Source organism: Mustela erminea, chromosome 18 (genome assembly GCF_009829155.1).
Source record: "Mustela erminea isolate mMusErm1 chromosome 18, mMusErm1.Pri, whole genome shotgun sequence".
Classification (NCBI taxonomy): domain Eukaryota; kingdom Metazoa; phylum Chordata; class Mammalia; order Carnivora; family Mustelidae; genus Mustela; species Mustela erminea.
Window position 1 is genome coordinate 280,121 of NC_045631.1, and position 15,163 is coordinate 295,283.

At 58.3% G+C, this 15,163-nt stretch overlaps 1 protein-coding gene across 3 annotated transcripts in view; it reads right to left on the bottom strand.

The window, feature by feature from the left end:
• Positions 1–3,355: 3,355 nt before the first annotated feature.
• Positions 3,356–15,163, bottom strand: part of ANKFY1 (ankyrin repeat and FYVE domain containing 1) — a 72,766-nt gene continuing 60,958 nt past the window's right edge. For 2 of the 3 annotated variants that reach the window (XM_032320102.1, XM_032320104.1), the window contains 8 exons: positions 14,957–15,157; positions 13,449–13,625; positions 8,848–8,995; positions 8,359–8,449; positions 7,959–8,083; positions 6,359–6,505; positions 5,185–5,275; positions 3,356–4,858 (listed from right to left, as the gene is read on the bottom strand). In XM_032320102.1, coding sequence (XP_032175993.1) covers positions 4,726–4,858; positions 5,185–5,275; positions 6,359–6,505; positions 7,959–8,083; positions 8,359–8,449; positions 8,848–8,995; positions 13,449–13,625; positions 14,957–15,157 — 1,113 coding nt within the window. In that variant the 3' untranslated portion in view covers positions 3,356–4,725. The other variant, XM_032320103.1, reaches the window with a different exon arrangement.

Sequence of the window (15,163 nt, forward strand, 5' to 3'; positions counted from 1 at the left end):
CAGAGGCTGCCCCGGGGCAGAGCTCAGCAGAAGAGGCAGGCCCCCAGGGCAGCTCTGGCGGGGAAGACGGAGGCTCCTGAGGGAAAGGATCCTGGGGGCGGGGGGGGGGGGGGGCTTCATCTATTGTCCAACCTGTCTGCCGGCCCTGGGAGGGCCCAGAGCAGGGGCGCAGCAGAGCTGAGCGGTTCCCCCACGTCTGCATCCCGCCCTCTGGGGCAGGGTTGCCCCCCCGGAGGGAACCATTCCAGACCACTGTCCACCCCCGACTTGTTTAGCTCTGGGACCTGGAAGGCCCCACACACAGGCTGGACCCTGTCTGTCCCAAAATCCATGTTGCCTCTCAGAGCAAGATGAAGCAAACCCTCGCCCCCACCAGAGCCTCCGTCAGCTCCCAGTGGAGGGGACCGTGTGTCCTTGCATCAGAGGAGGGCACACCACCGATTTCTGATGACCTCCTTCGGGGGGACTGTGAGCCAAGAAGGACTGTGGTCACCACTCCCACTCCACAGATGCAGGCAGTAAAGGCCCAGAGGTCAGGGAACTTGCCAGTACTATCAGTGCATCAGGAACAGCGGAATGGAGAGCCAGTGCTCTCCCCCGGCTGGGCAGCTCCAGGACCTATGCCGGCCCAGTTCTCGTGGGTTCACACACCTTCCGACTAGCCTTCCCCTCCAGGGCGGCTGTGAGGGTTACGCGGGCTCGTCCCCTGGAGGCGCTTAACTGTGCCTGTCAGCCATGAGAAAAGCCAGCAGAGAATGAGCTCCATCTCCACAATGGGTCTGAACCCCGGGGGGACAGGCTGTCAGATGGAAGACCAGGAGAGAGAGAGAATGTGTCAGCCCAGCACGCGTGAGGCCCTCAGCTCTGGTCTGCAAGTCCCCGAACTTCCCCAGTGTTCTTGGAATCGGCCCGCTAGACCAGGGCCTGCAGAACCCTGCCTGGGGCCGGGACCGCGGGAGGGGTCGGAGTGGAAGCCTGGCTGCCCAGGCTGACATCGGCCCCAGGCGCGTCCAGGTGGCTGGTCGCTCACGCCTAGCACAGCTACTTTGCGGCCCCGGCCACCAATGTGTTTCTGAAAAGTCCTGGAAATTCCAACTTTCCTAAAGGGTGAGCTACTCAAGAAGTGGGTTCACATGTCAGGAGTCAAAATTCGTTTTTAATGCTTATTGGTATTTCTGCATTAAAAAGTGACTACAAATGTCTTGCTGAAGTTTCCACTTTTTTTTTTTTTTTGAAGTTTCCACTTTAAAGATTTTATTTATTTATTTGACAGAGAGAGATCACAAGTAGGTAGAGAGGCTGGCAGAGAGAGAGGAGGAAGCAGGCTCCCGGCTGAGCAGAGAGCCCGATGCAGGGCCCGATCCCAGGACCCTGAGATCATGACCCGAGCCAAAGGCAGCGGCTTAACCCACTGAGCCACCCAGGCGCTCCTGAAGTTTCCACTTTAAATGCACAATTTTATCTCATTTTATTGTAAGGAATGGTTACAGAAAATGCAGATATCAGTATCTGAAAAATACATTCCATGACACGGACTCCAAGGAACGCCACCAATCGGCGCCTTCCAAGGCCGCCATCCTGCACAGAGCACTGCCCTGCGTGGCAGGAAGCCCAAGGGATCCCCCTGAATGCGTACCTCCTGCTCTTGCCCTGCAACCCCCCTTCCCTCCCGTCGCACAGCTGTCATGGCAACAGCCAGCCAGATGCCTCTGCCACAGGAGGACCAGCCACAAAGCCCAGCGCGTGCCAAGTCAGGTCTCCCCGCTACAAAGCCTGTCTGCCAAGTGCAACAGGTCAGCGCGGGGTTTGTGCCACGGAAGGGAGCGCGCGCGGGCGGCGATCTTCCGGAGAACATCTTTAAGGCTGTGTGACGACTTTGGGGGCTGCTTTAGTGTTCAGTTTGCATCTGGTCAAGCACTGGCTCCTCGCGATTGCTGCATTAAATGACGAAGACAACGTGGCTTCCCAGGCCCTGCCCCCATGGAGAGGCCTGCATGAGGGGAGCAGTCCCGGTCCCAGAAGACCTTCGGTGCCTGTCAGGACCGTGTCCCACTGCCTTGCATGGTACCACTGTCGTCTGGGCGCCCAGTGCACCCCTCGGGTCTAAGCCTCATGCAGCCCCTCCTGAGGTGTGCCCCCCACTTTGTGCCTAAGGACCAGGCCAGCGCAGTCCCAGGCAGCGGGCCAGGCGGGGGCGCGTGCGGAGCAGTGGCTGACCCGCTGGGCCACTGGCCTCCACGCAGGCACGGCCACAGTGACTCGGGGCTGAGGTAGAGGGCCAGCGGGCGTAGGGACCCCATTGCCGGAGCGTGTGTGGCGGGGGGACACCGCGCAGGCCGCAGACCCCAGGCGCAGCACTCGTTCTGCCCCATCGTCCGCCCAGACACCGCCCCAGATCACCAGAACCGGGAAGTCCCAAGTGTAGGCACTTAAGTTGGGAGGCCAGTTCCTGCGCTGGGGGTCGCAGCCAGTTAAGTGAGGCCACGGGCGCACACACGGGCCGAGGCAGAGGTCCCCGTGCAGTGGGCCTGGTGCCAGGCAGAAGGCCGGCAGAGCTGATGCAGTGCAGCACGCGGACGCGCACACGGACCTCGGGGCAACCGGCAGCTCTCTCAAGGACTGCGAGTGAGATGCTGCCGCTAGTAGCTGGGCTACGGGCCGAAGTGACACGGGGACAGCCCTGCAGTTGTAGAGCATGGCCAGTGCCAACAAGGGCAGGGACGTGGGAGCCCCACGGGAAGCTGCCACGGAACCTGCCATGTGCAGCCCAGCGAGCACCCCATGGTCCCCCCGCACAGACAAGGACACAGCGAAGCCATGCGGAACTCCCAAAACGCTTGCCCACTCCGGGGCCGCCCAGCACTCTGCCATCCCCGGACCGGAACAAAGAGGAGCTGGCCTCAGCGTATTTTAGACAGGACTTGAGCACTTAAGTGCAATGAGAGGCAAGACAGCGACTAAAACTGGTAACAGCAGGGCAGGAGCGGGACGTCAGCCCGATCCCTGATGGGTTTCCCATCCTCCGCTCTCCACCCTGATGTGGAAAGAGCGAGCATAAAAGTACCCACTGCCTGGATTCACATCTGAAGCACAATTATCTTACTTTCCAGCTAAAGAACCGGGCTACCTCACGAAGCCCTACTTCCTCGTGGTCCTGCTCTGCTGACCACGGGCCTCACGTGGGCAAGTGTCTGTCAAGACGAGTTGTTCTTCTGCAGAAGTTCTACAGGAAATGTGTCACAGACTTTAGAGGACCAGAGGACTCTTCTGATTCTTTTAAACATTGTGCACAAGCTCATGTTAACATAGAAAGCATATATATCTCATAAATGACAGAAGTATTAAAAAGTAGCACTCCAGCTTATCAGCTTGTTTTATACACACATTTAGGCAACAGACTGTATAAATCTACAGCAACAGAGACGACAGACCACCGTCCAAAAAACAAAGCAAGAAAAGCAGGCTGTTGCTGAGATATTTAGTCCCTTTACACGTACACCCACACTTCATTAGCGCAAAAACAACGTAGTGGTTGCTCACAGTCTGAAACGTCGGCGTTACGACTGACACTGCTAAGCTCTGAGAGTAATTCATGGGCACACGTGCTCATCTCAGAGTTTCTTTCTTTAAAGCAGTGGTAGAAGTCTCTCTAAATGTGCATTTTTTAAAAACTGGCCAAACCTTCAAAAGGAGCTTTTCAGCGCCACAGGGTTAGCAACACGCACTAGCAGCGATGAAGGCCCCCAAAGCTCGGGGGCCTCATTCCACGGATGAGCCAGCGTGTTCCAAACCTGCTTGCACCCGCTTGCAGGCTTCTGGGAAACGTGGGCCCCTGTGCCTGCCGGCCGGAGGCCACACAATCCCCCCCCAACACCCCATCGCTGGGCCCGGCAGCCCCGTGCGCACCATGGCCCCATCAGGGCCAATCGTCAGAGTCACTAGTGCGTGCACGTGCAAGGCGGGCTCCGAGTACAGGTGCGGACATCGAACCCCCCGGAGCGTGGCTCGACACCACGCGCAGCACACAGTGCGTCTCCGCCAGCGTGCCCCGATGGCAGAGCGAGGCCTCCACGCACGGCACGCAGCCAGACGAGAGAACCAGACTCTGCGCTCCTGAACCCAGGTAAAGCTTTCAGTTGTTAAGGCCACGATTTTTCAGCTCTCATCTCTGAACCCTGTTTAGAAAATTTCACCTTTTTTTTTAAAGGGGCAGCTCACTAAAAACATCAGCTTAGGTTTAAAAAACAAGCCTTGGGGCAAGAGGATCCTATAATCTTTGAGGAAACACTGCGCTGCCACTTACCCAGAGCAAAGGCAGCGCGCATGGGGCGGCCAGCCACCAGCCGCCCCACCGCGGGGTCCCGCCCGCCCGGCTGCTGGTGCAGGAAGATCACGGGATTGTTCCACACGGACACTAAGCTACCGGGAGGGGAGGGGTTTTCCGAGTGTCCCAGTATGTTGCAAGCAGAATGGGGTCCAACTCTTGTCACAGGTGGTGCTGAGACGACACAGCTTGGTCCACCAAGTCGTCCAGTGACCTCGATCACAGTCGGACACACGGACAACCCAATGGAATCCTTGTAATGGGGTCAATCCCCCCCAGGGTCCTTCATCGTTCAGTCTGTTCCGCAGCAAGACGGGACGGCCAGCCCCTGCTCTGGGTGGGTCAGGCTCTTGAACAGAGCAGCTGCCGGCGAGGCGACCGGGATGTGGCCTGGGGGATCCCTAAGAGACCCCCCCCAGAGTCAGTACATCAAAGCAAATGTTGCAAACCCTCACGGGCTTGTTCAGATCAAACTTTATAATAGGAATCTCCTTGGTCGAGCATTTATGGCAAAGAAGGCGTCCGCAGTGGCGGCTGTGGAAGCAAAGCAAGGGGGTGTGAGGGGGCCTCCAGCGGTCGCGGCGGCACCGCCAGCCCCGCACACACGTTACAGCGCCGGCGAGGAAGGCTCGTCAAAGACCAAGAGCTGCTCGGCACAGCCCAACGTCGGGCTCGTCCTCACAGGCCCAGCCCCTCAGCTCCCAGCGCAGCCGAGCCCCTCCCCCTCCTGCACGCACCGGCCACGGCAGCGTCGCCAGTGCAGGGCCCTGGCAGGTCCATGGCTTCTTGCGGAGAAAGGCAGAAGCAGGGAGGGACAGGAGAGCCACCGCCCCCTCTGGAAGGTAACCTTGGGGCCTTACCAGTGATGCTTGCGAGTCGTGACTCCAAACTTGGCAGCACATTCGTAACAGGTGGACCCATCGCACCATGGAGGCTCCTTGGACAGCATGTCTGCAAGGATGGGCGGAGAGGCCCCGTCCCTATCAGAGTGACCGTGCCAGGTGACCTGGGGGCCGTCGCAGTGACGTGGGCCCAGGAGCAACACAGGGGAGGGCTCTGGAGCCCCAGCACTTGCCAGGCAGGCTGGGGCAGGAGGGGCAGTGCTCAACGCTGTGACAGCAGAGTGTCTGCGGGGGGACCCGGGCGGCCAGGGGCAGCCAGAGCAGGAGGCGCAGTGGGAGAGAGACCGCAGGCCGGGAAGACTGGCAGAGGCCACACAGCAAGGGGCCAGTGGGGAAGGGATGGACCTAGAGCAAGCACCACAGGCGACGAGGGGCCAGGAGGAGGCAAGAGCGGCTGAGGGCTTGGTGTGGGCTGCGGAACATTTGGGCCAGGAGTGACCAGCACGCATAACAGAACCGTGACTCATCTCCAGGCTGAACAGCAGCTCTCTGCCGCCCAAAGCGCCCTACCCATGCACGTGGCCTGACCTCACAGCAGGAACGGCGCGGGGCTGGTCACCGCCCAGCACCTTCCACAGTAGCACCCGGGATGGCTCCCACCCTAAGCTCTGAGAAGACGGCCCACGTGCGCTGCGAACGGCAGGGGTGTGAGACACACTGTGCATGGGCACTGGCTCTGCTGTGGACCACTCAGGCACACTGGACAGGTCACCCGGCGCCACTGCCACCTCAGTAGGGATGGGGTAACGCTGGCAAATATGAGACCACGCAGAGTGCCGCTCTCCTCGCCATAGAGGGAACAGGGTGGGTGTGGTCAGTGGGGACAGAAGCAGAAGGCTGTCCCAGAGGATGCGGAGCCTGGACGTAGACGTGCAGGGACTGCCGGACTCATGCACGGGTGACCCAGGAGTTCACGGATTGCTGGTGGGATCGGGGAGCCGGGAGCAGATGGGGCCCGAGAGCACTCTGGGAAGAGACTGCTCACAGCCCCTCTCCCACCACGGCCCTCACAGAAAACTGTATACAGGGCCAGGAACACACAGGCGCATTCTGGGGTTCAGAGGTCACCAGGACATCTAGATGACCCACACCAGGACCATGTGTCCTGGAGGAGCAGGAAGGAGCCACTCACCTAACAGTCTGAACAGAAGCTGCTTTGTGGCGACCTGGTAGTTGAAAATGTTGACTCCCTGGTTATTGTTGACCCCAAGGCGAGCCCCAGAGCGGACGACGGCGCGGCACAAGTTGGCATTCCCTTTCATGTACGCCAAGAGCAGCACTGGAAAACCAAACAGCAGCAGGGTTCCTTCCTACCCGGGCTTGGCCGAGGGGAGCACAGGCCCTGGCAGCGTGCGTGCCAGCAAAGGCCCTGCGGACACTCTGGGAAACCTCAATGGGGGGTACGCAGCTTTGTCCAGTCCAGGGCCAGGAGCCCAGGATGTGCAGGGCCGCTCCGGGGCCCGGTGAGTGCATCGCTCCAGAGACGTGAGCAGAGATCAGACGCGGGAGGAGGCCCGGAAGGAAGGCCTCTGTCTCAGCTTCCCCCCTCTGGCACACACTCGGGGGAAGAAAGCCCTAGTTACGTGACACAAGAACACCTGAACATGTGGAGAGAAAAGTCAGCTCAGGCTCACCCTCCACCCCGGGGAGGTGTCCCATGCAGGCGCCAGCCCTCTGGGCTCCCAGGCTCCAGCCAGGACCCTGCGGGCCCGTCGCTCCTGTTAGCTCCCGCTAACACCCTGCACTCCCCACTTCACTCCGTCCTCTCAAGGGTGCAGGCGGACGGGGGCGATGATTTCCAATGAGGGAAGAGGCACAGAGAGATCACAAAAGCACCCAGCGGCACCACTGAGAAGAGAGCAAGGCACTGGGAACCGGGTCTGTGCACTTAAGCCCGACGAGAAGTGCCGCCTGCCCGTTTCCAGTTCCCAGTCAGCGGCGCACAGCAGCGGGTGCCAGACCCACAACCCACTCCCAGAGCCAACTCCCTCAGACCTAGGCTCAGCACAAAACATTCACACGCCAAGGCCAAGAACAGACAGGATACAGGTGCCCGTCTAAGGTTCCGGACGCTCCTGGGACGCCACGCTACTGCAAAAGCCGAGGCGGCGCTGTCTGGCAGGAGGGAGGATGAACGGGAGCGCGGCAGCAGCACAGGGCTCTGGGAGCTCAGGCTGGTTTCACCCGTTTCCCTACTTGAAAAATGGGGATGCGCTGCCTGCACTGCTAATAGGGGGCTGCGGGCACTGCACAAGCGTCTACATGCAAGAGTTCCTCAGAAACGCAGGGACAGCCACACGAGTTAGCGCCATGACGCCATGACCGCAGGCAGCTGGAGCAGCACCGCGGGAGGGCCTCCACGGGACTCCTGCCCCTGTGTGCGTAACGGGCCACGTTTCCGAAGCCCATCAACACACACAGTAGCACACCCCCCACCCCGGAAGCGCGTGCAGGGCCAGACAAGGGGCAGAGGAGGACAGGAAACACAGGCAGGCACGTGTGCGGACAGGGGCGTGGCTGGGGGGTTCTCTAGACACTTCCGACATGCGTGTGTCCCCAATCAGACACTGCAGAACGCCACGGGGGCTCCAGGGACAGACGCTCCGAGAGCCCCTCCCGATGCGTAGGCAGGTGTCCTCCAAGGATGACGTGTGTGCCCGGGCTCCTGTCCTTCCGGGAGGCAGGAGCCCAGGCCCAGGGAGCGGGGACGGTGGCCTTGCACGCTGACGTACCCGTGTTCCCTTCTGCATCCGGCTTATCCAGAGGGTACTCAGGCATGCACTCCAGGAACAGCTCGAAGATGGTCGCTGCATTCTCTCTGCCGTACTGTCCCAGGATGTGCAGGGGCGACTGGCCGCTGACAGAGCAAGCAGGAAACGCGGGGTCATGCACAAAAGATGTAATTTTCTGACCCCCGTGATGCCGGATAAATTTAAGAACACTGACTAGGTCATCAAAGCTTCTCTACAAAGTATTTTTCAGAAAGAAACACTCCAAGGTACCAAAGCCGGTCAAGTGCGCTACTGGCCAATTAGTTCTACAGTGCGGACCTGCGAGGCACGGGGACCACGGCAGTGAGGGCAGGCCAGGCGGCATGGAGCCCAGGCCTCTGCTCCGACCACACACACTCACCGCAGGTTGAAGGCTTCGGCGTCCACGGTGCACTCGGTTAGGAGGACCCGGATGCTGTTGAGCCGACCATGCATGACCGCGAGATGCAGAGCTGCAGAGTAAACCTCTTACTGGGCAAGCCCAGGACCCGTGTGGGAAACATGGCCTCTTCACAACCTCCCTCGGAACAGGATGCAGCCACAGCAGCCCCCGTCCACTCACACAGCCACGGCTCCCCAGCCTCAGTGCCCCCCAGGACGGAGTCGTGCGCGCAGCCCCGGCAGACCATGCACTCTGCGTCTGTGGTCACCCAGAGCAAAGACTTCAGGGCTTCACCAGAAACCACTGCAGGGCTCGGGAGGAAGCTGCCCGGAACGGTCCATGGGAGCCCAGCCCAGAGCCCACCCTGCCACAGCTCTGCTGCTGTGGAAACCAGCCTCCTCAAGGAGGGCAGGCCGGGGTGCGGGACACCTCGATGTCCAGATGAGGGGCACTGTGGAGGGCACCCACCGTTATTTCCATTCTCATCCACAGCAGCAAAGTCCACTGCATTCTCCAGGAGCACGGAGCAGATGGTGGGCAGGTCCTGCTGGGCAGCGAGATGGAGGGCCGTCTGGCGATGCTTCGTCAGCTCATTCACTCTGGCTCCTGCAAGAAGCTGTGCGGGCTGGTTACCTGACCAGCCTCTCCGCCGCAACCGGCACAGGTCCTGCCGACCGCGGCAAGCCCGCCCGTCTCCAGATATTTGCGTACCCACCCGGCCAGCAACGATGGGACCGTGCGGGCCTTGCACACGCTCCAGGGGAGGCAGAAGCCAGCGAAACCCGCTCCAAGCAGAAAGCGACAATTATCGGTATATGAAGAAGCCATTCCTTAGGACACAAAAACTCAACTTCTAAGTCTTCGCGCTACAGACCACGCAGGATGACAGTGACATTCACCGTACTGTGCAAGGATGTCCACTGCTCACAGCAGCAAAACCAGATCGCAAGAAGGATTGAGTTACGAAAATTACAGAACATCCAAACAACAGAACAATAGCCAGTAAGATGATAAAGATTTGTAGTTTCACACGGAAGGACACTATGATACAGGAAGTCAAAGAAAGGCCAGTTAGAAGATAGGATGACAGCAGGGTCCCATCTGCAAAGAGAGACAGACACACAGACACACACACTGATGGTGTGTAAAAGCACGCAGACCAAACTCACAGGTGTCGGGGGTATAAGGGAGATGTGACCTGCTTCAACATCCTTACATGCTTTATGGTTTTCCACAATAAGCATATACTATGTTTATATTATTTTCTGTTGTTATTAAGATTTTAAATACTCTTCACATCAAACACGGGGCTAGAACTCACAACCTAGAGATCAAGAGTCACGTACCACTGACTGAACGAGCTGGGTGCCCCTCCTATGTCTTTTTTTTTTTTTTTTTTTTTTAAAGATTTTATTTATTTACTTGACAGAGATCACAAGTAGGCAGAGAGGCAGGCGGGGGTGGGGGGTGAAGCAGGCTCCCTGCTGAACAGAGAGCTCAATGCGGGGCTCCATCCTGAGATGGTCTCCTGAGACAATGACCTGAGCTGAAGACAGAGGCTTTAACCCCCTGAGCCACCCAGGCGCCCCTCCTATGTCATTTTTAAAAAGAAATTAACTCCAAGAATTACAGAATCAAAAGCAGGAAGGACCTTTCGACAATATCCTGTCCACTCGTTCTTTTTCAGACAGACTTCCAAGTTGCGGCTAGAGTCCACGGTGCCTGCCCCGCAGCCCGAAGCCAGGCCGGCTCCCAGTGGGTGCGGACACTCTGCCTCGCAGCTCTGGTTCGGACCCTGCCTTCCAAGTCCCAGCCTCCGCGACCTCTGGGCACCCAGTGCAAGCACGCACAGGTCTGGGAGGACATTCCAAGGGGGATCCATGGCCAAAGTGCTGCGTGTGCTGGGACTCAGACAGAGCTAATCTCAAGGATGGTTAACTGGGGAGGGGGAGAGGTCTGGGCAAAGGCACTCTTACATGCGAACAGGCTCCAACATGAATCTGACGGCCACAGTTTGATGAGCTGTTTCTAGGCCCTCCCACCACCTGTGAGGTCAGGGAGGCAGCAGCTTGACCTTGGTGAAGGGGCCGTGACCCTCAAACCTGTCCTAGCTCTCAGATGGAAGGACACATGGCCTGAGACTGTCTGCTACTTTGTGCCCCCCCTATGCCTCCGTGGCTGGTTCCCATACCCAGTCTGGGCCTGCTGCTACCAGACACCCCGCCATCATTCTCCAGCCCTCCTCATGGAACTGCCCCCCACAGCCCACTGCAGAGGTACCTGCTCTCTCAGCTCTAACACATAACAAGTCTTAATTGTTTTCGAAGAAGTCTTTTTCAAACACAAAAATGGGACAGGGGCACACAGTTGGCTTAGCTGGTAGAGCCCATGACTCCTGGTTTCGGGGCTGTGAGCTCAAAGCTCACACTGTGCAAAGAGAAGAGCAGAAAAGGAAAGGAGTGGAAAAAAGGAAAGAAAGAAAGAAGGCGGGACACTGAACGCCAGTCAAGTGCCCTCCTTGCTAGTCGGGCAGCAGGTACTGGGTCTGATGGGAGGTTCAGGGTCCGGCCAGGGGACATGAAGCCCTTTGCCTGCATGTGCTTTCAGCTCACACACTTGCTTGGCTTCTCCACACCAAAAGGAAAAAGGCTGCTCACAGTTCTAGGTCTGCCGTGTCACACCCTCCAATCTGGTCCCTACCTGCCCTTCCAACCACAGCTCCAACACCCTCCCCAAATTCCAACCGAACCTTCCTAGTGAAAGCACTCACACGCACTTTCTAGTCTCCACGTCCTTGCTCGGACCGTGCCCCGGCCTGGGTGGCCCTGTGTCGCACTGGGAAAGACAGGGTTTGCAGCTGAACAGAAATGGCTAAAATCCCAGCCACGCTACTGACCACCTCATATCTCGAGGGAAGCTTCTTTCTGGGCTTACATTTTCTGCTTTGTAAGATGTGAAAATTTTCCTACACCTCTCTGGGTGGTTTTGAGAATTAAGGAGTGGTCAGCTCCTTGACGTCAATCTTGGCAACGATTTCTGGATCTGACTCCAAAAGTGAAAATAAACAAGCTGGGCCAGAAACTAAAAAACTTCTGCACAGCAAAGGCAATCATCAACAGAATGAAAAGTCGTGAACTACGAGTGAACGTATGCGCAAGTCACACGTCTGATAAGGGGCCAACATCCAAAATATACACAGAACTCACCGCAACTCAATACCCGATGAGTAAGTGAACAATGTAAAAACAGGCAGCAGGACCTGACAGTTCTGCAGAGAAGACGTCCAGATGGCCAGCAGACACAGGAAAAGATGTGCAACATCACGCGGCATCAGGGAAACGCAAATCAAAATCACGATGAGATACCATGTCACCCCGGTCAGAAGGGCTAAAATCAGCAGCACGGGAGACAGCAGGGGCCGGTGAGGGAGCAGAGAACGGGGACCCTCGTGTACGGCCAGTGGGTGAGCAGGCTGCTGTTGCCGCTCTGGAGAACAGCACGGATGTTCCTCAAAATATGAGAAACGGAAACACTGTGTGACCCAGTAATTTCACTACTGGATATTCATTGAAAGGAAAATTGCTATTTAAAGAAAAAAAAGATAAAGGAGCAAGTTTCTTGCACACTGTAAAAAAGCTTTAAAATGCCTTTAGTATCACACAAACCAACCAGCACAACCAGCACAACCAGCACGGGAACTCTTGATAGTCTGGACCTGCTCTTGAACTCCTTGAGTTCTCCACAGAGAGCAGAGGCAGACGCCTGCGAGTCTGGGACCCGTCTTCTCCTACACAGGCACCTGCGGCACCCTGCACAGCTGGGGCCCGCGCAGAGGCACGGGCGGACCGGCCAGCTCAGGCTGGGCCTGCGGCCACGCCCGCACGCCACACACCGCAACCCAGGGGAGGGCTCCAGCGTGCATGCGCGTCCTGGGCTGTGGGACAAACACTGGGCGCTATCTGCACCCACATCCACCGCAGCCTTACAGGCCAAACCAAGACAGGAAGCAGATCCAGGGCGCATGACCGACGAACGGGGAATGATGCAGCATGTGCACATGGCCAGCACAACTCAGCCAGAGACAACGAGCTCGTGTTTTCTGTAACAAGATGGGTGCACCCTGAAGGCATTAGGCTCCATGCAATAAGGCAGAGAAAGACAAACACCATATGACCCCGCTTACATGGAGAATCTAAAAATCAAAAACCCAAACTCACAGGTACAGAGAACAGACTGCCGATTTTCGGAGAGGGGGGTGTGGGGTGCTGAAATGGGTGAAGGGAGTCAAAAGGTACAATCTTCCAGTTACAAAATACATAAGTCCAGGGCGCCTGGGCGGTTCAGTCAGTTAAGCCTCTGCCTTCGGCTCAGGTCATGATCTCAGGGTCCTGGGATCGAGCCCCACATGGGGCTCTACTCAGCGGGAGCCTGCTTCTCCCTTTCCCTCTGCTGCTGCCCCTGCTTGTGCGTGCTTGCTTTCTCTTTCAAATAAATAAATAAATCTTAAAAAGAAAAATAAATAAAACACGTAAGTTCTGGGGCAGTAATGCACAGCACGGGAACCACAGGTAATACCACACCGCGCACCTGAAATTGCGAAGAGTAAATCTTAAAAGTTCTCATCAGAAGAAAGCGTGTGTACCCGTGTGTGACAGATGTTAACTAGACGTGCCGTGGTGGTCACTCTGCGCTCCACACGAATACTGAACCACTGTGACGTACCCCGGAAAATACCACAATGGGACATACTGATGAGAGCACGTAAGCGTGTGCCAGTGGCCCTGAGAGCACACACTTGGCGCTGGTGCAGACGTAGGCCTCCCTGCCCTTGCGGCCGGGCCTGCCCCGGATCCTGCTTTCCCCCAAGGCCTCACCCCAGCACCTGCGCACGGCGCCGTCTGGGCTCTCAGGATGCACTGCCACAGACACAGGGCTCCCCCAAGGGCACTGGCTTAGCTCCCCAAATTCATGCCAGCACTTCAGAAAACCCGCCAGAACAGCAGTGATGAGAGCTCCTGCACACGGCACGACCCAGCCCACAGGTCCCACACACTGCTCGCAGCACGTACCAAGTTGCGGACGATGATCTCCGAGCCTGCTTGGACGGCGAGGTGCAAAGGGGTTAGCTTGGATGCATCCTGGACTCTGGAGTTCACATTTGCCTGCACGCTGATCAGGAATAGGACGCTCTCGATATCAGAGTTCTGAACTGCCACGTGGAGAAAATTCCGGCCCTTGTTATCCACCTAAGGCAACGAGAAGGAGCCAAAACATTAGTGGGCCTCCCTCACGAGGGAGCCTCCTGAGCACGGGCCAGAGGCGATGGTGTGGCCAACCCCTCAGGTCCAGGAGGCTCCTTCCCAATAGCCCACACTGCACGTGCCCCCCACCCGCCACAACATGTGTGCATTTGGTCGCGTGTGCAAGGCCCTGGCACCCTCCAGCAGCAGAAGCTGATCTGGAAAACTGAGAAAGAGACGACCTGCGGATGGGAAAGGAAGGGGGCGCTCGGGGAGAAAGGAGAAGGCAGAGACTAGCTGTGGGGTCCCCTGCTTGGCTCAGACCAACCACCAGGACCCCCCACCTCAGCGGCAACAGCAGCCCGACCCCGAGCAGTTGCACAAGGTTCCTCCTTCATCAAGCTACAGGGTAAGAGCACGCAGCGGGGAGGCAGCCACCAGCCTGCTGCAGACCGGAGCTCCGTGCAACTGGCCAGAGAAGTTGTGGCTACGAGAGCCATCGCGTCCCCGAGTGCTTGGTGAGAAGTGAGGGGGCAGTGCCCGCACACCCACAGCCACACACACAGCACATGCTGCTGTCCCAGGCGGTGTTTCTACAAAGGACTCCGGTCCACCATGCCCGACTCCCTTGTGTATGAGGAAACACGAGGGGCTGCCCGTTCCCAACCCTGCGGCAGCGCCCGCAGCCTGCTCGCACACCAACGCAAAGCCAGCAGCCCAGGGCAGCCTAAGCTCCAAAACGGCTCATCTGCCGCGCCAGGACTTCCTTCTGTTCAGCTGCCATATCTCCACGTCACTGCCCTCGGCAGCTACTCGTGAACCCCGACGGGGACCTCAGTCCCACCTGGACGCCCTGAGGCCGGCCCTTCGCCAACCCCTGAAGCAGCACAGAGAATGTGGGGCCTGAGCCGGCCACCCGGACGGAGCCCCGCTTCCTCGGAGACACTCTCCCTGGAGAGCTGCCCCCACACCAGCCGCTCCTCCTGTTCAGTTCACAGCTCCAGAAGACCTTCATCACCACGACCAGGAAACCAAGCAGAGGCACATGAGGACACCATTGGGGCACACCACAGAATGACGCCCCGGCCGGGGCTTGGCCACCTCAGCCTCCCTGTGCGCGGGGCACCAGCAAAGGGCTGACACAGGGCAGAGCACTCCACTCTCCGCCAGCACCGACAGTCCGCCAGAACGGCCGGACTTCAGAAAAGAGGAGAGCACTTTCAGCACAGGTGTCTTCGTGAGAAGAGACCTGTTCGGCTGGGGATATCGGTTAGTCTCCGCGTCACGGGTCCCCCGAGCTCGGGCAGCGGACGCAGTGTTGGGTGTGGGTCCCTCACCTGCTCGGCAGCCCCGGACTCCCGCTTGAGGATGGCCTCCGCTGCCCGGTTATTCTTGTAAGTCATGGCGCAGGCAAAAGGGGTCAGCCCCTGTCTGTCGCGGACGTTCAAGTGGATATCGGGGTGGGAGATCAGCAACTGAATGATGACGCTGTGCTGGTTGCTGATGGCCACGTGCACAGGCGCTCTCCCTTCCGCGTCCTGCAG